We start from the raw sequence: 23,469 nt of genomic DNA, 5'->3' as shown, positions 1-23,469 counted from the left end.
CCATCACCATGAATTAAAACCAACAATATTTCAAGCTTTCTCCTAAAGTAAGATTTTTTTTGTGTGTGTGTGTAGTTGACAGAGGTTTACAGAAAAAAGTTATAATGGAGATAAATACATGTTCTTCAAAAATTCACCCTGAATCAGTGCTCAAGAACAGTTGTTAAGATCTTTGTTATTTCACTGCTAATTAAGAGGCCAAATAAAAATTCTCACACCTGGAAATTTTCATGCACTTTTTTTGAACCTTGTACCCTACAAGCATTTCCTTTTGGTGAAAAAACCAACCAAATTCCTGCTCTCCTCCATAGCTTTAACTGGACAGAGATTTTCTTCACCCCAGCTTGATTTGTCCTGCTGCCTCCTACTGCCTTCCACAGAAAATGCCTGTCCACATCAGAGGCACTGCCACCATTCACATATTTATAATTTGAGCAGTGCTCTGGGACCCAGGACATGACAAACTTAAGATTCTTAAAACTGGAGCTCAATCGATTCACCACACTGGCTCAGTTACAGTCCTCCACACACTGTAAGCATTCAGTTAAAGAGAAGATTTTCCTTCAGAATTAGACCACAACCACTGACATTCCAGCCAAAGCAGCTTTCATCAGTTCATTACTTATATTAAGAAGGATTTAGTGCCAAATCAGGCCTCTTCCTAACATGACAGGGAGTTCCCCCAAGCAGTGGTATAAAGAATCCATTCTTCCCACATCACAGTATTTTTTTAAAGAATGAAATATACTATTTAGTCTGGATACTTGCATACCAAATGCTGATAGTATAAATATTTAAACACTGACATAGTCAGGGAGTTACTCCTTCAAGAACTGCTGAGAAAGCAATAAAAGAAATTAAATACCAATATTCTTCCTAAGATAAAATAGCAGCAACAAAAAAGACAGTATCTAGCAAAATGATCCAGGAAATTCTCTTTTTTTCTTGAATTACATTTAACAAAAAATCCACAACACAACAATTTTTCAAGCATTCCTTCTAAAACTAGAAACAACAACAAAAAAAAATCCATTCACAATCTTCCCATGGAGACTGGGGGCCTGTCATATCAAACACTGGAACACATTCACAAAAGCAGCTTGACAATGCTACCTTTGGGAACTGGCAGTAAATAACTGCTTTTTAAATTGATTTATGACAACACACACACCCCCTCTCCAAAACAAACTTTTAACCAATCTTTTGAAGAGACATTAGTGCCCCTGAGCAGACTTACAAAGACTCAGCCACTGCAAAAAGCCCCTCACAGTCAGCATATCAATCCTCCCAGCAGGCACCAGTTACCCTCACATCTAACAGCAAACCAGAATATAAAATCTCTCAAAAGAAAAGGAGGAGAAACTTCTTTTGTGTGCGTTTGCCTGTACTTACAGCCATGGTAAGATGCTGGGGATCCTCCAGACTTTCCATATTCTTGCTCTGAGTAGCTGGTGGAGAGGTTTGGCTGACTGGAGCCTCGGCCAAAGGTGATCTGATTGCTGCCCACTCCAGTGGCCACCTGAGCCATGCGTTCTTTGGTCTTCAGGGCTTGGGCCCTCTCTGTCTTGAGTCGCTCGTCATCCTTCAGAAGGGACACCAGCTGCTTGGATTTCTCCCTCACATTGATGCCCTGGTCTTTACCATCTCGATCAATATACTGAAAATCTTTCAACGTCTGGATAGCAAAAATATTCTCTTTACACTGCTGTGCCACTCTCTCAGACCCAGTTTTAATCAGGTAATCTAACAGAGTAAGGGCCTTGTACACGTGTCGCCAGTTCTTGCCATGATCGTTCAGTCGTTTCCAGATCATGCTCATAATTTCTGAAAAGGCCACAACATTGTAAGTCAGATCTGCTATTTCAGTCATTAATGAACTGGAGGGACCCCAAGGGTCATTAGAGGTCGCTTCCCGAACTTTTATTTCGGCCTCTGAATAATTGTTCACAATGTTCTTCATCTGCCGCCTAATAGACGAAGTCGTCATTTTTATTTCCCTTTTTAACAAGACAGATTCCAGAACACAAACAAACAAAAAAAAAAGGGCTATATTTGCTCTTCTATGAACGTTTCTGAACTGCAAAGGCTCCGTATCAGTGGCTGATTTGTAACACGTTCCACTACAATCATTTCCTCTCTTCAAGAGAATGACACGAGAAAATGAAAATCATGACCTGAGTAAGGAAAGAAAACAAAGCTCGTTAGTTGTGCCTCTAATTATTCCTTCATGGAAAGCAATATATACACACGTTTGAGACATTTTGCTAGAGTTCAACAATGGAATTTTCTCCCTGAATTTCTTCAGGACATCTGGTTTTGCAAATAACTTGTACTTCTCACAGGTGATATTAAACACTGAAGATTAAAACCCTCAACTGCTGAACAAGACAAAAGCCAGAAAACATACAGGCTGATGCAAATGCAAAATTTGAAAAGCAAACCAGGAAAAACGTCCCAGAAATTACTTCTGGATTCATGTTTCCAACATGGTAAAACCTACCCAGAGTATTTAATTACAGAAATTACAATGCAAGCTTGCAGAGCCAAGATGAAACTACATCAGAATCTCCCTGCTTAGCAGCTCTTCACTTCCCTTTGCCGGAGGAATCCACGTACTGAGAGAATAAGCAAACTTCCTAAAAACTAACCAAGCTATTTCTGAAACCTCAGACAAGTTGAAAGCACACTCAGTTTACAGGGCAGAGACCTTACACGCTGCTCTCCACTTAGTTGAGGCCTAGAGAAGAAAAATGAGCACCAGAACAAGGCTCTCCAATTCAAGGTGACCTTTCATGCTAAGCAGATTAGAGGGGAATTTTTTTTTTCCAAATGCATTTCCTTTGTGCATTTGACAACACTCATCAGATTCCCAGTTTCTTCTTGTGTCTTTCAGACATCACAGAAGAATTTTTAATTATATAAAAATGGAATCCTAAATCCAAAATGACCAGCAAGAAAACCCAAGGACAAGCTCTGAAGCTGGAAAGCTTCAGTTATTTATTTCAGGTCATTGTTTCAAGTAAACAGAGGCCTATTAAGCTTTTGAATACATTACTTGAGCACACTGGCAGATTTTGCTATTCCATAAACACAGTTAGAACAGGCTTTGATATTCACCAGTTGGATGAAGCCTAAGTATTGACTCTGTAAGGGATATTGCTGTTAAGACAGGACACAGGCTGCCCCCTAATAACATCTCTCCAAACACTCTGAAGCAGCAACAGTATCACTCACAAAAGAAGGGAGGGAAGGAAAGCACAGATTTCAAGCCTAATATTGTTATCATTCTTCAAATTACTTTGGTGCCATTTAGCATGAAAGCAGAATTGTCAACTTGCAGAACACACAGCTCTGTAATGCCCCTCTCAGAATAAAGCCATATGCCCTTCCTAGAAAGCCATTCTGGGAAAGTTAAAATGCCACAGAACAGGTTTTTTTCCTACCACCAGAATAAACATCTTTTACATCATCACGGGAAATCAACTTAGAATCAGACCAACACTAAACTTGAGGTAAACTACATCATCCTGGTGCTCTCCTGAATATTTAAAACCATCTGTAGAAGAATGTTAATCCATTGCCAGCTGGGTAGTGGCCATTCAGTCCCCCTGTTGCTGCTCGGATGATATCCAAGATCATCCCTGATATCATTCCACACATGCACTACACACACTTCCATTTCTTGAGGTACATGCACTTCTAAGCACTCTGCATTTCAGATTTGGCACTAACAAGAGTCTGTACCACAAAATGGTCATTTACTGCTCAGGATTTCCCACTCTTTATCAAATACTTTCTAAAAGCCTTCTTGCCTTTGGTCATTGTGCTTCTTCTCAAGCACGTGAAAAGAGGATTATTTCTTCTTCTCCCTGTGCAAATGTGTTGAGGTTTTTTCATCTGCCAGATTATAACTCAGCAGGTCTCACTCTTTCATCCTTTCAGTCCCAAGATTTGTTGCAAATTTGACTAATTTTGTTACATTTGGCCACTTTATTATTATTTAGAAATGATCTGGAAAAGGGTGTATTTGCAGGCTCAGTGATCTTTGGCAGGACACTTCACTGGGAACAACCCTTCACTGTGAGAACCAACCATTTACTCCTAACCTCATTTCCTGTCTTTTAACCCACTGTAAATCTATGAAAAACATTCTTGTCTCATGAGAGTTTTGTTTCTTTGAAGGCCTGGGATGAGAGGCCTTACCAAATTATTTTTAAAACTCAAATACACTACAGGGGCAAATGCCTCACCTGTGTGTACCTTAACAACCGAAGACAAGTTGGGTCTATTACTTGTTCCAACATTACAAGCTTTAAAAAATAAAAAAAATCATTTTAATACCACACATGATATTAGGAAAGGTAAATTTAACAGTAGTTAAACACCTGCTAGTCCTAGGCAACACTAGCTCAAGCCAATGAAATAAATACCTGAAGAATTAATCACAATCACAGCACAAGCAGGCACATGGACAATCAGGATGCAATTTCACATCCCATGCCAAGCTAACTGCAACCCAGCACCAAACCCAGAGGCCTCCCAACCCTCCAACCACTTCCCCTTTCTCTCTTGCATCAAATCCAGCAGTTACATCAGAGTGCAGTAAAACTGACCAACTACAGGTCTCTCAGCTTTTTAGCACTGGTTTGTTTTCTGTCAGACCACTGCCATGACCAGGCAGCACAGCCACATGCTCACAAGCTCTGCTGCAAGGCAGATTGTGAAAAAAATAAAACTAATCCAAGCCTGCCCTCACTTTTAAAATGAGCTTTTTTTCACTCTCTGAGATACTGCAGATTTCACTTCTTATTCTGTAAGACTTGAGAGCCATCAATCCATTATTGCTGGCATGAGTCTTTACCTTCCTATCTTTGATGCATGAAAACAGAGGCATTTAATAATAACCCATTCATGTCTGCTTTTTCCTTTTCTAAATGGAAAGACTTCTTTTCTAATCCTATTCAACTTTTAACCCACTGAAGACAAATTATCCTGAACTTTTACTCTATTAAAAGTGCAAAGGATGACTGGAGTGGAATGGTGGAAGCCTCATCCCCCTCCACTATTCCCCATTCTTGTACCAATATTCGAGGTAACTACTTTGGCAACAGCAAAACTCTGTACACTTTTCAGTATCTGCTGAAGCTCTCTGCTTCCACACCAAAGGAAGCATCTCACTTGATGATTACAGGGCTTGTAACAGCCTCCCTCATGATTAAAGAGATCAAAAAGCCAAATATCCCTACTGCATAGAAGTGAGAAGACATTTCTAACGCACGACCAAGTACTTACATAGAAAGTTTGGATTTATTTCCCGAGCCCTCAGTGAATTAACTTCTCACAACAAACCACAAGGAAGTACAATGAACTCTGCAACTGCAGCAAAAATCTGAGTTTGCATTTTTAACAGTACAGTTGCAAAGAAAACAGAAAGTAAGGCTAGTCTGTGAAAGCTGCTCGTCCCTGCTAACAGGAAAAAAAAAGGCATTCAGCTTGAATAGAGATCTTAAAAAAGAGAAGCTGAGCAAAAAGAGGAAGGGAGAGCTGTTAGTCTTGTTCAGGTTAGGTTGAGCCTTCCTCATTTTGCCTCCCCTGGTGTCTACAAGCCATTTGCTCTGTTTCATAAGTACCTTGTCAACCTTCAAGAGGTAGAAAAGCAAACACAGAATTCTGTAGCCAAGAAGGTGAAGCTGACCTGGGTTATCAAAGGTAACCTGGAGGGGAATACCCCATTTCCTTTCTCCTGTCCCAATCATTTCTTTACACAACTAACCCTGGGGAATTTTCATGGTGCTTTTTTAGACACAACGTGCAGACAGAAAGGAATTTTTGACTGAACTTCTCAACATCCCTCTCTCATAAGAGATTAAATTCAGTAAATGAAATCTTTATAAGGAAGCCATCTTTCATTTGCTAAGACTAACACAGAAATGAGGCCAAGCCACAAAGTCCTTAATAAACTTGGTTCAAAGAAACAGCCATACAAATCCACCTATATGCAGCCTTTCAGCAGAATCTATTCAGATCTCTGGAATGTAAAACTCAAGGGTTTGTCTGCACTGATAAAATGCCCTTCATATCAAGCCTGAAGGTAAATACATACACAGCCCAGCCAAGTATGGGCCAGAAATATATTAACAGCCTTTAATATCAAGTGAACAATAAAGAGTGTGAAATTTAATATTAAACATAAGAAGTTTGCCAGAGATTTGCATAAAATTTTAATTAAGAGTATAATAGACAACACATTTAAGTTAGATTAGACATTTACTGTAAGTAACATGCATAAAAAGTGACTTTTTGAGAACAGTTATTAATTTAGTCATTCTGTGATTTCAATGCAGCCTCTATAGATACCTTATCCTACACAAATATCCCCCCTTTCTTGAAAAACATAGAAAGCTTATCACAAGTTTTCACCTGAAGATTGACAGTGGAATTGCACAAAGAGATTTTTCTGGTCATCACTAGAAAATACACTCAAAGAGCCCAAGCAGGTCCCCTGATCCAGCTGGCAGGACAGCCCTCAGCAGCCACACTGCTAGCCCAGAGACCAATCCAGGGCAGTCCTGGGGGCACCCGTGGGCTCTCTCAGGTGGCTGCTACTCCACATCCTCAGCACCAAAGGTTCCAAATGGTATCATCTGGGATATTTGCACCCCATGGTAATTCTAAAGGGACAGAGGCAAAATGTGAAGCCTTTAAGAGCCACCAAGAGCCTCTCCTACCCAAGTTGTTCTGAAGAAGCTGCTAAGAGATATTCCTGTGTGTCATGAAGCAGAAGTGTGTGCCTTACCTCCAAGGTGTGAATACACACAAAATAAAGACCTGCTCTCCTTGGAGATGGAATGATAGAGGCAGGTGATCCTCAGGGACCTGCATTCCAGGATAAATTGGAGAACCCATGGCCTAGAGAGTGCTTCTCACCATTCTGCAAAGAATCAGGCTAAGAGGAGAGCACTGCCAGCTGCTGACTAAGGAAGAAATTCCCCCAGACAGATGGACACTGACACCACACCTGCCCAGAGCAAAAAGCACACATTCAAACACAGCCCTATGGTAACAGAAGTCACCTTCTATTGGTGGCAAAGAAAAAAGATTCCCACTCCCTGAATCTGTAAATTCACATCCTAGTTTTCTTGTGGTAGCTCATGAGTACAACAAATCCAAACCCACTGTGCTTTTAGAAAGTCATTTTCCACTAAAAGGAACCAGAAATCTTCACAAAAAAAAAAAAATAAAATAAAATTAAAAAAAAAAATTACCACAAGCCTTTATTTAAGTCAGAAATACAATAACCCAGAAAAAAATTTATAGCAACATTTCTCTTATACTGGATCCCACACTGCCAGAAATTTTCAAACTTAAATCTCTTTTGCTTTTTTTCCCCTTATTCATAAATAATTCTCACAGAACAACTGGATGATCAGAGGATACAATGACATTGCCTGGGGTCTCATCTCCCACTGCAATGCAAACATTGTTCCCAAAAGCAAACAGGAAGAGGGACAACTGTACACCATGGTCACTTGGAGAAGAGTCCTAACAGAAGTGAAGGAGCTTGGCACTACACATGAAAGCCAACAAGCAGCACACTTATTAGATCTCTCTTGCTATTGTACAGCAGAGAAAACAGCAATTCAAATGAATAAAGGAGTTAAATGAAGACACCAAAATTACCATCAATGCCCTTCCTCAACCTTCAAAATTATTTAGGAAATTAGTTACAAATACAGATTGGCAAATGGTTTAAAGAGCAGGGTTTAACTCCAAAAGAAAGGTTTCATTTCCATTTTTCACAGCTTAAATGCTTGTCTTCTTCAGTGTAATTTCTGAGAAGAGGAAATGGTTCAAAATTAAAAGTTTTGGAAGCTTTCCACTCCCTTTTACAAATGAGAGAACAAGGTCAGCTTTCACAGGCAGCAGGTGGCCAAATGATTTCTTTATTTAAAGAGTTAATACTGAAAGATAATTCTCCTCCAAATTTATGCATATTCATGAACCCAAGGTTGCATCCCACACTGATTTTACTGTAATGCCTCAGACTCTCAGAGAAAAACTAATTCCAGCTTGTACAGCCACTTAGCTGTAAAAAAGATTTACACACACAAATTTCCTTCAGGTTCTCTACAACACCTTTTCTTACCCCATGTCTGCTTAAATTACCAGGGCAGTATTTGAGCTCAAGGGAGAGCTTATCTCATTACTCAGTCTACAGAAAGGAGGGGGCGAGGAGCAGCATTCCAACAACTTTCATCTCACAGCCCAGAACGCAGCAGAGCTACCTGGTCACTGTACTTTGGGACCCACCAAGCTGGAGCTGCCAGAGTTTTGACATTCACAGTGACATTTGACTTTGCAGCCCATAATGCAGCTGGAATTATTGACAGTGTGGGAAGCAGCTGCAAATATGCTCTGAAATGCTGGGAAAGGGGAGAGCCTCTGTAGGAGCCATGCAGATCACTGCAAACGATCCAAATCCGACCTGCACTGGAGGTCTAATTTTAGGATTACAAGCTTTGACAACATCTCTTTAAAAATAACACATTCCTCCTTCTACAGCTGGGTCAAGTGTCATTAACAGTGCTACCTGCCTTTGACACAGCAGATCTCAGTTTATTTTTCATGAGTAATGCAGCACAGACCGGGCGTGTAACGAATAACAGAATATTGCAGAATTACAAAGCAGTGTAAGGTCAAGGCATTAGCACTGAACCAGAAATTCTAAATGCAAATTAATCCAACAGGGCAGTGAAAATACCTACCCAAACTCTCAAAAGAAATTTGTTCTCCAGGGATTATCTACTTGAATGAAAGCATTTAGTCTTTTATTTTCACAAAGAGAGAAGGAAAAAAAAAAATAGTGACCCAGTGTGTGCCTTAACAAAAAGGTAATAATCTGAAATAAATTCAGATTATCTGGTATATTTGAGTAGCATTTTCAACTGAATTAAAGACAGGAGACACTTCTTCCATATTTTCATTTTGGCAGGGAGGAAGATATCTGATATTCTTGCCAGAGAATGTGTCTTAGAATCTATTACTAATTAGAAAAGTCCAGCCTTGTCACTTAGGCTGCTTACTGGGTGACAGCAACTGCCAAAGGGAAGCCATTACATCTTCTCTCCCAACAGCTCTCAGCCCTGAGAGACCAGCTTGAAAACACAACATGCTGCAAATTATACAACCTAAAAGCATGCAAGACCACCAAATATTAACTACATTCTTTAAGCCACAGGATTTTCTCATGCAGCTACAATTTTTACAATTCAAAACTGACCAGAACTACTACATCCATATCTATCTATGCTCATGTATCAGACTCGATATTTTAGGAAGGTACTTGCTACTTAGTTACCCAGTGATTTCATTAACTAAATTCAGTTTGGACTTTGTTATTCTGAAGCAGACATCACCATGTGCAGTTTCTCCTATCCACCTACACACCACAGACATGAAACCACATTAATAAATTCAGTAGGCCAAAGGCAAATGCTCATCATTGCAAAGACTGGGGGGGAAAAAAACAGTTTAAGTCTCCACGTTATGACTGGCAGAAGCAGAGAGACCAATTAATACTTTTACTTCATTACATGAATTTCTAACGAAAAGGATTCTTCAAGTGCAAGGTTTGCAAAGCCACATCTGTCCATACATCCAAAACACTACTCAGTTTAAATATTAAGGCTACTGGCTGCTAACACAAACTGCAAGGCTGTGGAGAAACAGGAGACTGGCTTAATACTCTGTTTATTTTCATCGATGCCCATTCAGGGCATAGAATTTCAAATGCCATCCCTCAGAGCCACCATACTCACAGGCACCTTGAAAAGTCAACACGTGGTCCTCATCTGACTACAGCATAACTGGTAACAATTAATGGAAGGTGATTTGAACCCTCCAAAATGAAGCTACATGCAGCTGTATGCTCATGAGTAATATATAAAATTATAAAATTTGTAAATTTATAAAACTGTAAAGCAAGAAACATATACCCTAAAATCCTCTATGTGCTCCACTGGAGGAACATTTTGGCCAAAACCCAGGGGTTTGCACTGAGCTTTACTGTCAGCAGTCAGGCTGAGAGAGGAACTGAGGATGTGGCTCCTCATTACACTTCATTCTCAGCTGGCTGAGGGCTGCTGGAGAGGGCAGCAGTGTCCTGCTCCTCCCTGCCCCTCACACCACATCTCCAGATGGAATGGGTTCAGTGAGTTGATCTGACAAACCAGGGGAGATGGAGAGCTGGGGTTTCTGGCAGATCAGGTCACCGAACCAATTAATCCCAAGGTCACCCTAATTACTCTGAAGTACGCCACAAGTAGGGGAAGTAACATTCATTTCAGCAGCAGTCAGCACTTACAGGCAAAATATAAAGCTGCACCTTGAAAGCTCAAAGTGGTGGCAAAGTTAAGGGTGATGGGTTAGATTTGGGGCTTGCTTTCAGCAGGTGACAGTGCAAGGACTACAACCAGTGGGTTTTCTGGGAAATTGCCCTTTCCAACCTAGTTGCAAATAACAGTAACACATTCATTTTGTTTCATGTTGAAGACAGCCACAGAAAAGAAGCAAATTTGGTCCTCTTTTGAAATTGGCCAACATGAAATCTTGGCCTTGTCCTTTTTACACAGCTTTTAGCTCTCTCTCCTGTAATACTTGCTGTTCTCTCCTCTTATTGCTCCAGATCTTTCAACTTTTCAGCACAGACCATTTCCAAAATCTTTTCCAAATAACCCTACCTTTTCCCTCTTCCTGACAGAGCTAACATACCCAGCATCACCACCTTAGCAGGAAAAACAATTCCATCCAAAGGAATTAGCTCTGCCAGGCAGACAGTATGTGCAGCAAGAGGAGAGGGCACAATCCTGTCACCAGCAGCCTGGATTTACACCAGGTTGTGCTTACCAAGAAAAAACACTCAAAAAAGCCCTGCTAGTAACAGGCTTACTTCTGTGCTGCCCAGTTCCTGATTTTGAGCAAATTTTTAAGTTTATCTTTGATGGAAGTGGATGATTAAAAGACAAATATATGTATTTTTCCTCATTATGCTACTTAAAACTCACCAATTCCTTCATTTAAGCACTAAGAAACATCCCTACTCACAACTGCAAAGATTTGGTATTGTTATGCTTTATTATTATCTTGGTTTCTGTGGAATTAGGAAAAAAAAAAAGATGCCAGTGAATCCCACATTATCCCATGCAAGTATACAGAAATTTTCAGCTGTCATCATAACAATTCCTCAAGATTTCTGAATCTATCCTTCAGCAGTAATATTCTACCCACTCCCTTATCTATTCTGGATATTTAGACAGAAAATTATTTGAGTGGGAGTTAGCTTGCTCTTCTCAAAGAGGATGACAGAGACTTGTTACTAAAAAGCATCTGTGCCTGTTCCTTTATTAAAGGTCATTTTCTTCCAGTCAGGTCTTGCAGAGAACATGTTATACCCTCTTAGCTTTGATACTCTGTGTATGTCCTCAGGACTCCACACACCCTGTAAGGAGTCCAAATGTAGAGACAGTACCTGCCATGTGTAATCCAAAACTCAAGCCTCTGGTATTTCTGAAGTGCCTGATTATAGCTAGAGACATGCTTAAAAAAAATTTACTATCTGTACCTCTGGTATCACTGTCATGCTGATTATTCTTTTAACCAGTGTTTTAAAGCAACACATTAAAAACTTTCTCTGTCTTTAGATTTATAAACAGAACGAGAAAGCGACTTCAAAATTCACCCACTCCATTTTCTAATCTTTTTTTTTTTTTCAAGAGCATCCCATTTAGTCCAAATGCACAAAAGAAATTCTACCCCATTAACATCCATCAGCTACCAGAAGGGTAATGAATTCATCAATATTGCTAAAATGAGTGGGTAAAGCATGGTGCTGAATCATTTAGTAACTACATTTGCAGCAAGAAGAGCTCAAACAACCCGCCTTATGCTGTCAGCAACCATTTTCCTGAAGCAGGAAAAAATGAATGTATTAAGATCACCCTCAATTTTCTTATCCCTCTTGATGAGGCTGGTGGTGTCTCTACAAACCAGTATTTTCATGTCAAACAAGTGTCCCCTCTGGACATCATCTTCCTTAGACAAGCCACCTGCTCACTTACAAGCAGCTCTCCTTGCTCATTGTTCTGCAAACAAAAGGACCTGGCCTTTCCTCTGCTTTTTAACATCCATATGTTAAGTCTTAAATTTTAAATTTACAAAGAAAGAAAAATGGCAAAAAAAAAAAAAAAAAAAACCACACTGTACCCTCGACCCTAGTGCAATAGTTACAGTGCCACAGAGCTGACTCTGCTTTCTCCTTTGTTGTCTACTTACAAACCCATGGAAGGACCCTCCAGCAAGAAGACTTCCTAATAGTGAAAGGTTCTAAACATAAAGAAAGCTGAGAACTATCAAAACCAGTCAGTAGCAAGAGAAAATACATTAGGCACTACCTTGAAATTATAACTACCAAAAAAAGCCCACACCTGTGGCTGGGACAACTGGCACAGTATCAGGGTGTAAAAGGGGAGGGGAGAAACCATGTTATGGAGTACAATGGTATTTAGTTATTGTTCTTGTAGCTGAAAGAAGAAGCCACTTACTCTTCAAAAAAAAAAAAAAAACAACTTAAAAACAGACTTAATATTGAAAGAAAGAAAAAAAAAATTACCCTTACAGTGTAGATTAGAAACTGCTTTGATTGTTTTGCCTTGTTTGGGTATGCCAAGTCTGGTCTTCTCTGCTTCATTGCAGTTTTAAAAATTGTAGTAAGTACTTTGCACTTTTGTTTACACTTTCAGCTATAATGGTATCTAATTATGTCCAAGAATAAAAGAGTTTTGTTAAGGTAGCCCTTATAAACAGAGTACAATTAATTCAACTCTCAATACCTTGGCTTCCTTAATATGGATAATGCCTCAGAATACATACACTTACACATGTGTCTACATATCCTTAACTCCCACGGCTTAATTCAATTAATACTATTAAATCTTTAATGCTGAGCTTCAAAGGCTTTTTTTTTTTATTTTTAATAGCTCTCATAGGTTAGCATGAATGTTTTAAGTCTTTCGACCATATTTTAAATAAACTCTTCTTTCCACTTTGATGTTTGCCTTTCTAACAACCCTGTGCTTTGTGAAGCTCCTGGAACGTTGTTTTCTGTGAAACGATGACATTACAAACTCAAAAAGATATGTTAATCACTGAGCTATAATCAGGGATTTTTATTTTTTTTTTCCTCTCACCTGCCCTCTGGGCTGGGAGTTGGCAACAGAACCGCTTTAATCAAAACAATGTAGAAACCCAGGAGGAGAGAGGATGCAACCAAGAGGGAGCAGGCTCTCATTTGCATCTGTTCAGCATGCAAGCAGCAGGCGGGGCTTAATTCTCCTTTACCCTGGCTTCCCATGAAAGGAGGATATGCAAAAGTCACCATAATTTATTAAAATAGGAGTTTTGACAAAAGCCTGCTCTGGCTCCAGGGAAGCCCCAGCCTCCTGGCATTTACAGACACATCCGTTTCACACGTTTGATGGGCACTGGACGTGTTCTTCACTGTGAAGCTCTGCCTGAACCAAGGGCTTCACCATTATAGATCTGATCAGCTCCAGTTTATATATCCATGCACCTACACAGACACACAGACACATGTATATGTATATATATATATTTATATATATATGCAATTTTCCAGTTCTGCTACCTGGTAACAGTTCTACTGTGAGCAGACTGTGCTAATACCAAAGCAATCTAAAGCAAGTTTCTCTCCCCTTCTCCTCTCACTACCTCCAGACCCCTAAACACCACCTGCTGCTCAGTTTCTAAACTCTGCATTTGTGTGACAAAAAGACAAATTTTGAAGGCATATTGCAAGCCTTTCTATAAAGCAGAAAATAAAAAAAACAAGGGGGGAAAAAAAGAAAAAAAAAAAAACACAGACTTTTCTCCTACTTCAAAGTTTATTTATCTTCTCAATAAGAAAAAGAAAACCCTTCTTAAAATAAAACAAAAAAATCAGCATTTCCAGGGACAGGAAAAGGCACTATAGTATTATATACACTATCCAAGCTGACACAGACATTCACAGAAAGAAAGATAACAAATCTGGCTCTGGCCCAGGGCATCCAAACACAATGTTGTTCTTGCATCTACATAACAAAAATATTTCTGCACTCAGGATGTTCAAACATTTTCCTGCATTTACATCTGGAAAGCCAACAGTACTAATAAACAATGTGCTGCCTCTAAGTCAGTGACCAGTCCCAGATCCTTCATAAGTTCAAAACCAACCTGCAGAACAGAAAAATCCTCACAAAGCATTATTAAAAAAAAAAGAAAACCTATAAAACTATCAGCATTTCAGTGCCCTGCAATGCAAGCAGAGCACTCCCCAGTGTCACACACCTTCACTCATAGATGTTCTGGTTTTGAAAGTCAATGTAACTCAACTCTCTTGGGGGCATCACGTTTGTAATGTTGTGAAATTAAATATATGCAGACAATTTGTCAGCAGACAGACACCAAAATGTCAACTATAGAATTCAGTGTGCTTATACCAGCAGGCTAGGCCAAAGGAGATTATTCAGTAGGTAGTCAAATGTAGAAAAAAAAAACAAAAAAACCCAAAAACCCCAGACATTTCAGTCTGTCTCAGTGTTTCACAAAGGGGTCAGCGATTTGTAAATTTTAAATGCAACACTTAAGCAGTTTTGCAGACTTAAAAAAAAAACCCTTTACATCCTTTGATGATATACCTCAGTGCTTCTCTGCAATCAAACAGTCTAGAAGTGATTTTGCTGTCACACAAGCTTTTATACTTCAGCTGCTCTAAAATTTAACAGTTCTGAAAGCCAAGTAAGCCCAATTATAAACATTGTTGTATTTTTCTTCCTTATTAAATCTTCCCAAGAGAGCCAGTAAACATATAAACACTTTGTATCTTACAAATGAGCCACCCAGGTACCAATCTTTTAAAATCCTCAGGAAGCAGCTGCTTTGCTGAAAAAGTGTAAAAAAAACCACAGGCTGCATTACAGCCCAGTACAATGACAGCCTTACTGTTGTTCTGAGCAGCTTGTAGAAGCTTCTGCTTTAAAAATACAGAAAAGAAAGTTAGAGATTCTCAAAAACTACAATTAGTAATATAAAGTACTGATTTCTGATATACATACTTGTAAGAGATGAACTTTGTGTATCCTATGCTTTTTACCTAAAAACATTCCAACAGAGGCATTTTTTACTTGCTGAGAAACACTCTATGAAATTCATAGACAAAGTTTAGCTTAATGAATGCTAAAATATTAACACTTCTAATCAGTAATAATCATTGCAAGCCCTAAAAAAAAAAAAAAAAAAAAAAAAAAAAAAGCCCCAAGCAATGAGCCAGTATGGGCTCAGAAGGCAAATATTTCATTAGATAACATACCAAATGTGAGTCTTATGCTTTCTAATGGTCATTCCAGGAAGAGGCTTTTATCAAGTGATGAGGCACCTGGGCAGGGGCATTGTAAAGATTCACCAAATCTTCCCTGGATCTCAGTCCTGCTGGCAACACACAATTCAGATCCTCCTCTAAACAGACATCACTGCTCATGCTCCAGCAATGTCACAAAATGGTAGGGCGCTTCACTAATTAATTAGTGAACTAAGTAATTAAAAATATTACATGTCTGTTTTTCAAATATTAAATCAAGTGCTTTTCTTCACATAGAACCCACAACAGAGAACACGCTGCTTCACCACCCATCAGGGTGCAAGGACGTGTCTTCAAATAATTCTATTTAGAACTGAATAATAAAGATTAATTAATGGTCTTAAATTCTGGCTGATTTCACAGGGTTAGCTCAAACATCTGTTGCCACAAGGCTCATCCCTGTCCAAACTAAGCTGAAAGTTAGTAGAAGGGCAGCTGCAGCAGCAACTACTGGGTCAACAGATTTAGCTGAAGACATCCTCACTACTAAAAGAAAAACATAAGTAAAATAATAAAACATAACTAAAATGCTGCTTGGAGCCTGCACACCTAGTTAGCAACACACAACTTGAGAACAGATTTCCTACCTACAAAGAAAGATGTCTGGGGGACTCTTTCATGCCTGTGTCTCAGGGGAGGAAGTTGTCTTTAAAAATACTTTGTTTTGCCTTTCCCTAAGGAATATTAGAACTGAGTACACCAGTTATTTGTGTTTTCTGTCCATGAAGTCCTGCAAACAAAGGTCTTATTTTTGAACTGTACAAACCTTCCACCAGTGAGCAATTACTCATGCGATTAGTCCCAATGAAGTCAGAACTGTTTGAGAAATTGCTTGCCAACCTCAGGGTTGTGCAATCAGAAAAAAAATGTAACAAAAACACAGAGGGGGATAAATTGCATCTGACAAAAACTGCAATCAAGAAATAGTTGGTGACAGATTGTTATTTAAGTACAAGGAAGTGATTTAAACAGAAGTTGTAATAAGATTATACGATTCTCTATTAAGATTCTTAAAATGTCTTTGTTCTAGCAAAGCTACAAAAAGACTGTTGCCCTTGTAATGGTTCAGAAACTTCTAAATTGATGCTAAGTCTGGAAATTATTATTTAAGAGTCTGTAAAGAAAAAAAAGTAAAGTAACATCCCTGTCATCATTAGCGCCTTAGCTGTCCAAACTGATACTTTTAACCAGCAAGGGTATATTGTAGCATTTCTGGTGGCAAAACTCGACCAAAGAGAACAGACCCAACAGCAACGAAGTCCAGAGCTCGCCCTATTTGGCTTTCTGCTTTTTAAATAAAGAAAACTAGCAGTTGGCTTTTAGGAGATGTTACATTATGTAAGTGACATCTTCAGAACTGCAGGGAGATTAAAATCAATGTCTGCTTGTTGAATTCCTCTAGAGGAACAGATGTGGCACTTGAGTCACGACCCCCAGACTCCACCATTTATCTTCAAGGAGTCACTTCCAGAACAACAAGCCCAAAAGTATAACAACACTACAGTAAAAAACAAACAAGGCACAAAAGTCTTCTGATTTCTGTCTGGAAGGAGAGAAACACCTCGAGGTAAGGTATACTTTTCAACTGGCATCCTTTTAAACTAATAAGTAGCTCTGAACTTCTAAAAAAAATTTATTACTTAATTGGTAAAAGTATTGCTCGTTGTATGCTGCACTATAAGTTAAAAAGAGCAAATTATCCAGAGATTAATGTTTTATTGGAAGGGATAAGAACAGAAATTTCTGCTGAAAAAGAATATCCACCCAAACATTGGCTCTAAAGGTGATCAAATCTGAGCCACAGGAAACACACACGGGACCTGACCAGGGAGAGGAACCAGGACTGCTCTTCAAATAAGCACTAAAACAGATGGATACGTGTGCAGAGTACAAGGTAGGGATGAAGATAAGAAAGCAGAAGGAGACAGAAAGAAGTCCAATAAGCTTGTACCACATCTACAGCAGCAGATTGCATTCAGGCATTCTCCTGCCCGGGTCACCCTCCTAAACTATTCTGCTTGTCATGCCTTGTGTGTTCAGTACTTATTATACAGTTACATTCTACAGCAAGTGTAGACAACATGAATAAAACAGCACTTGCAGGAAAGACAGGAGCAGCCAACAAGGTGGAAGAAAACTGCAGAGGTTGCATGAACAAATTTCAACTCATTACTTCAGGGAGCATGGAAGGAGGACTCCTAATTGAAAATAAATTGCATGCATCAGGACAACCAAACATGAGTTGGAGATGCTTTAGAACTTTATTCAGCCACCATCACCAGAAAGTTTAGGTAAGGGGAGCCTCCAACAGGGAGATCTCTGCTGGGCTGGGACTGGTTTGACCAAGCTGTACTCCCCTGCTCCTGCCCAGCTCTCCTCTGCTCCGTGCTTGTGTTTCCCACCTGGAAAGAGCTGGCTTTTTCAAGTCAGTGTGTGAGACAGGGGAGAGGCAGCCTGAACAGCCCAAGTCTGACCTTGGAGGCAAACTCAAGGCACTGGAGTCAGAGGTATCTATGTTAACAGCCTTGGGTGTTAAAAAAATGAAAACAGATATTCACACTGCTAACAATTAACAGAACAGAGGGCATTGGTTCTGGGGTCAATTTTTAAGTTCAATTTTTGTAGCATACCAAAGAAAAGGCTAGAAATTACCTATACAGAAGAAAGGCATTTCATTAAGAATACTGATTTGTAGTAACATTTCCACTGAGAAATGCACAGAGGGAATTGCAAACCAAATTCTAGTAAACACCTCCAGCTGACAGTGGCATTGCAACTAGAAAACACAAAATACTTTTACACTAATTTAGTAATTAATATAATTCATATAAACTCCACTATTGGATGCTTATGTGCATTTAACTTCCTGTGGTAACTCTGAAACACAGATGCTAGAGCTAAGGACCTCCATCACAGTAATTTAAGCTACTCTCTCTTTAAAACCTGCCTACAACCTCTAGTTACCTGCAAAACACCTCTTAGAACAGCTTGATCTATTTCACCTTTAAGCAATAGTTTGAAGCATTGTCATAAAATCAACCAAATCACAGATTTGAAAACCAAAGGCAAAACTACTCTTTTCAAAATTATATATAAGCAACAGTAGCTTTCTGTACCTTTCCACATCCTGTACAGCTCACCCAGAGGCTCAACTGCAACAACCACTTCGTTCTGGATTCATCCTGAAGCTTGCAGCCTCTGAATTCAGTTATTCTGACACACAAGCATTCTAAATTCTCACACACAGAGAAGGAACAGGAAAGCAATCCTGGAACAACCATCTAACCTGATTAATTCTGGGACTTTTCATGGTCTACTATTCAGCACATACCAGTAATGAAACTGAAGCATAGCAATGGTAGAGGACCTACAATTAGACCTAGCAGGTTTTATTCTAGAGGACAGGACACATGTTGTTCTCCTCCACGGTGTCTCATGCCTTCTTAATGAGCAGTCAGGCTACTGAAATGCACAGGAAAAAAAAAAAACAACAAAAAAAACCACTGCTGTTCTTTGAAGCACTTAAGACAGCAGGGTACCAGTACGTTTCGATACTTTTCCCTGCCTAGATCAGAGCAAGGGAAAGTGAAAAAAGAACATTGCAGACGTTCATACAAAACAGGCACCTTTCATTTTCTATTAGCAAGATCCCAAGAGACAATTTAGTGCTCTGCAAATATGGCTCTGTAAGACTGGAAAGTTCCTGCCTGAGTCCCAGTCATTAAATAAAGATTTTACAATAACTTATATTCTTCTAGCCCAGGCAAAACCAATAGCCATTTCCCCAATCTACTGACAAGACCTAAGAAAAGCAAGATCATGAATACCATAACTACTCTGCAATGTATTTCTCCTAAACCAGATCATTTAATTATTTCTCAAAAAACAACAAAACACCAATTTCTGCATGAAGAAAGACTTATCAGTAATTTATGAAGAAACAGATTAGGCCCTTTGGCATTTCACAGCACTGATCCAAGATTTGAGATGTCTTAAAATCTCCAAGTTGAAAAGCAATCAAATGGCTGAAAGCTGAAACAAAATTAGCATGATTAACCAGTTACGTAAACAATGATGTGGCCAGGAGAAGCTGAATTAATTTATGCTCATTTCATTATACAGCATTACTTGCACTGGACATCAGATGCTTGTCAACTATTCATTAAAAATGACTGTAGGAATAATGGATGTGGAAAACAGCACAAACATTCCCATCCAGGCTACCCTACAGCCAGGTCTCAGACACCTCACAGGAGATGAGGACCACCAGGTAACTCACAGATGGGACTTTTCTTGCTCAAATATTATCCAAGGTTACTCAGCTCCTAGCTAGGGTACAAGTCAGTTGTTTTTCTCTAAAGAGAGAGATTCACCCTGTTATTATTTCATTATATTTTGTTTCTTAAAAGCAGAGAGGAGTTTTCATTTGTCAGCACATAAAAAAGTCAAGCTAAGGTGTCAGGGAGCCATCATCACAGAGGGATGATGTCACAGAGTGACTTTATGGCATCAAGGAAGTTACAATCAGCACTTGTAAGTCAAACTTCCTGAAGTAAAACTTGCAGTCAACCTGACATTATCAGAATTCATCTCCAGGAATGCATACTCAGGGTTAATTTGTACTTGATGATTTTTTGATAACATAGTTAAATATTTAGCATAAGGAAGATTAGAGCTCTGAAACTCTTATCTAGCTAGTTCACCATTACCCCAAGATTATTACAAGAAAATTTATCCCAAGTTTTGATTCTTCACAATAAAAACCATACACAAGTTTGTGCAAAAATGATGCATCCAAGAATCAGCCAAGGCAAACATATTTAGTAGTACTCCCTAGACAGGCTGTATTTTGCTGAAGATATTGTTACAACATATTTATTTTTTAAACCAAAACCCATTGTAACATCCCATATTTCACATCCTAACAATCCTATTTTCTATGACCTTGCCTCACACCAAGCACAGCAACACACCGGAATTACACAAGAGCTCCATATTACCATAAAACATGTATTTCAGTGGGGAGAATAATAAAACTTAAGCTTGTGGCCTGATTTGCATTTTGAACTCCTAAAAGTCAGCCTTTTATGGTCCGTAACATCCGCAACACACTTGAACAATCTGAAGAAATATTTTAGGCCTCCTGTTCAAAATGTATGTGTGTATATATATATAATTATATTATACACATAATTATATTATAATATAATTACATTAGATATAACTCAGGATGTTTTCTTAGTAGATTAAGAATGAGAAGCATGTCCAATTCATGCAAATTTTAAATATAACTTTTCCAAAGAGTGATGATGCCATGCTTAAGTAGGGGAGAGGGGGGGAAGCATTTCATACCCCCTGGCTAAATAAAACCAAGACCAAGCATTATCAGTAAGCCCTATGGCTTTAAAATAGCAAACTCCCGTGGTGGGTAACCTGTGATATAATTCTTGCTCCAGTATACTTCACAACAATAATAATAATAGCTAATATAACGCAGCACACTCAGTACCCAAGACCAATCTGTAAAGGGAAAAATTGAGGGAAAAAAAAAAAAAAAAACAGATTAAATAACCCCTTAAAAATAATTAAAAGCACTACTCCACATCACTCCACATCACCCATACCGACTATATCACTGAAAAGACCAATAAAATAAACCCCGCAGCCCCACGATTAAGGTTCCGGAGGCAGAAGGGAGGTGACGGACACGGGGAACCGGAGGCCCCCGCCGTGATCCCCCCCACCTCAGCCCGCAGGCCGCCGCCATCCCCCGCGGCCCCAGCCCAGGTGGCTTCCAGGGACGCGGTCGGCCCCATCGGCACGGGAAGGCAGGGCCCAAACTTTCGGCCGGCGTCCAAAACCCTTCCGGAGGCTGCTGGCCCCGAGCGGGACCGAAAGGCCGGGGCGATCGTGTCGTGTGTGTGTGTGTGTGTCCCCCGCCGTTACCCCGGGCAGCCCCGACCCGGCGGGCCCCCGAGGCGCGCTCCCTGCTCCCGCGGCCCCGCCGCCGGGCTGCCATGATGGGCAGGAACTGTTGCTGCCCACCCCATGGAGACAACAAAGGCCACCCCGAGCCCCCCGCCGGGGCTGCCCCGCCGCTTCCCCCCACACCCTGAACACCCCCACCCCCGGCCCCACCTGCCCCGGCCCCGCGCTCCTCAGCCACCGCCCCACCCCCGCACCCGTCCGGCGGGTCCCGCTCCTTCGCCGCGGGGAGGCCCGGAGCCCCAGGGGGCCTTTCCCGAGCCCACCCCGCACCCCTCTGCTGAGGGGAAAAGGCGGAGGGAGGCTCTTCCGCCGAGCCGTCCGTCCCTTCTCCCCCCCTCAAGCGCCCCGCGGTTCCCGGACTGACCTGACGCGGCGTGCGGAAGGTGCGGGAGGAGCGGGGAAAGGGCCGCGGGAAGAGAGGGGGGGGGTGTCCCAGTGCGCGGCCGCCGCCGCCTCTGGCTGGGTTTGACACCCACACGCACCATCCAACATGGCGGCGGCCGGGGGGGAGGCGGCGGAGGAGGCGGAACCGGCGGCCGCGCGCGTCCCCGAGGCGCGTCCCCGAGGCGCGTCCCCAGCCCGGGCGCGGCGAGGCGAAGGGCGGGCGGAGGAGGGAGGGAGGGAAGCGGGAGGTTTGGGAGGTGGGTGGGGGGTGACAGCGCTGAGCGTCCCCTCCCTCCACACCCGCCCAGAGCACGGAGGCCGCTGCCGGCTCCTCCTGGCAGCCAACAGGGCTCCCCCGCACTGCCCCGCCGCCTCTCCCCGCAGCCGGGCCCCGCCGTCCTCCCGGCCTCGGAGGGGCAGGGGCCGGCAGCAGCGGGGGCTTCGGGCAGGTTCAGCGGCCGGGCAGGGCCTTAGGAAGGCGAAGGGAACGCCCTTCCCGCTCGCATTTCCAAAGGGAAACCGATTTCAGGGTGGGGAAGCCCTGCTTTGAGGGGCAGAAGGGATCCCCCCACACACACACAAAACAAAAAAGCAGCGTCCCGGGTGGGCTGCCAGGTCTTGGAGCTGCTCCTATGGCCTCGCAAGGGTTACAGCAACTTTCCTTCTCCTCCATAGACGCCAAATACAAAAATTATTGGATGGGGGGGGCACCTGGGGAGCTTTGTGGTTGCCACCATGGGGATCGGAGGGACACGCAGGCACGAACCTGGCCAGAGGAGCCGGGCAGTCCGGGCGGGTTGGAGCTCACGTCCTTCCCCTCTGGGGATAATGACTAAAACCTGTGTCCGGGATCGCAGGTTGGAGGAGGTTCGTGGTCTCATTGTAGTTCTCCCTGGATACATTTGTTCCCATCGTTAAACCCTGGGACAATTGAAGGAAACGGGAGACACGCAGCTGGGGAACCGGGTCAGGGTTAGCGCGGGTCAGGGGAGAAGTTTGGCTGTCGGGGACACTGCTGGGGTTAAGCTGGCTCTGAGTAGTGCCACCGGTCACTTAAAACCCGGGTTCCTGAGGAATTCTCGCCTTGCCGAAGCACGACAAAACCAAGTGAGCTTGGAGGAAAATCCAGTTTATAAAAGTATTGCTTTTCACGGGGAAGGAAGGTCAGGCTGGGCAAACTTTGGGCCCAGCCCCGGGAGCAAAATTCCCACTGACCTCAATAGGAGACGGATCGAGGATTAAACACAGAAGAACGGGGACTGCAGTGAAACACTGGGTAAGCTGCATTAAAAGCAACTTGTTTAGAAATGCTGCTAGTTCAAATGCTTTGAATACCATCTGGTAGCTGGGAAGCCAAGTCTTCCACAGCTAGAGATGCTGGCTTAGCTCTTAACCTTGAGCTAGAAAGAATTAAGTTCTGGGTGAAAAAAATAGAGGATCAGCACGCATCTGACGCTATCAGCAGGAGCTGAAAGAAAACTTCCCTCTTTTCTTCTTTAGGAGAAAACAGTAATGATGGAAACCTAATGTTTCTGTGCACATTCATTAATCCTAATGATTAGGTGCTGACAGCTCTAAAGAACAAGAAGAAAGCTCCTGGCTGAAATAAAATGGGAAGAAAACCA

General features: G+C 41.5%; 1 protein-coding gene and 1 long non-coding RNA gene across 5 annotated transcripts in view; one reads left to right on the top strand and one right to left on the bottom strand.

Moving 5' to 3' along the window:
• The window catches only part of EPN2 (epsin 2), a 40,406-nt gene extending 18,417 nt beyond the window's left edge, over nucleotides 1-21,989 (bottom strand). For 2 of the 4 annotated variants that reach the window (XM_071761415.1, XM_071761414.1), the window contains exons 1-2: nucleotides 21,825-21,964; nucleotides 1,393-2,174 (exon numbers count right to left, since the gene is read on the bottom strand). In XM_071761415.1, the coding sequence (XP_071617516.1) occupies nucleotides 1,393-1,987 (595 nt within the window). In that variant the 5' untranslated portion in view covers nucleotides 1,988-2,174; nucleotides 21,825-21,964. Of the gene's footprint in view, nucleotides 1-1,392; nucleotides 2,175-21,824 lie in introns of those variants that run through there. The other 2 variants (XM_071761416.1, XM_071761413.1) reach the window with 2 other exon arrangements.
• A 1,009-nt stretch (nucleotides 21,990-22,998) lies between these two features.
• LOC139804310 (uncharacterized) lies at nucleotides 22,999-23,469 on the top strand. Its single transcript, XR_011729334.1, has 2 exons — nucleotides 22,999-23,120; nucleotides 23,345-23,469. It is a non-coding gene; the product is annotated as an uncharacterized lncRNA (long non-coding RNA).

The sequence above is a fragment of the Heliangelus exortis genome, chromosome 17, assembly GCF_036169615.1.
Source record: "Heliangelus exortis chromosome 17, bHelExo1.hap1, whole genome shotgun sequence".
Lineage (NCBI taxonomy): Eukaryota > Metazoa > Chordata > Aves > Apodiformes > Trochilidae > Heliangelus > Heliangelus exortis.
The sequence above is the reverse complement of the archived record's forward strand: the minus strand, read 5'-3'. Positions and strand labels throughout refer to the sequence as shown.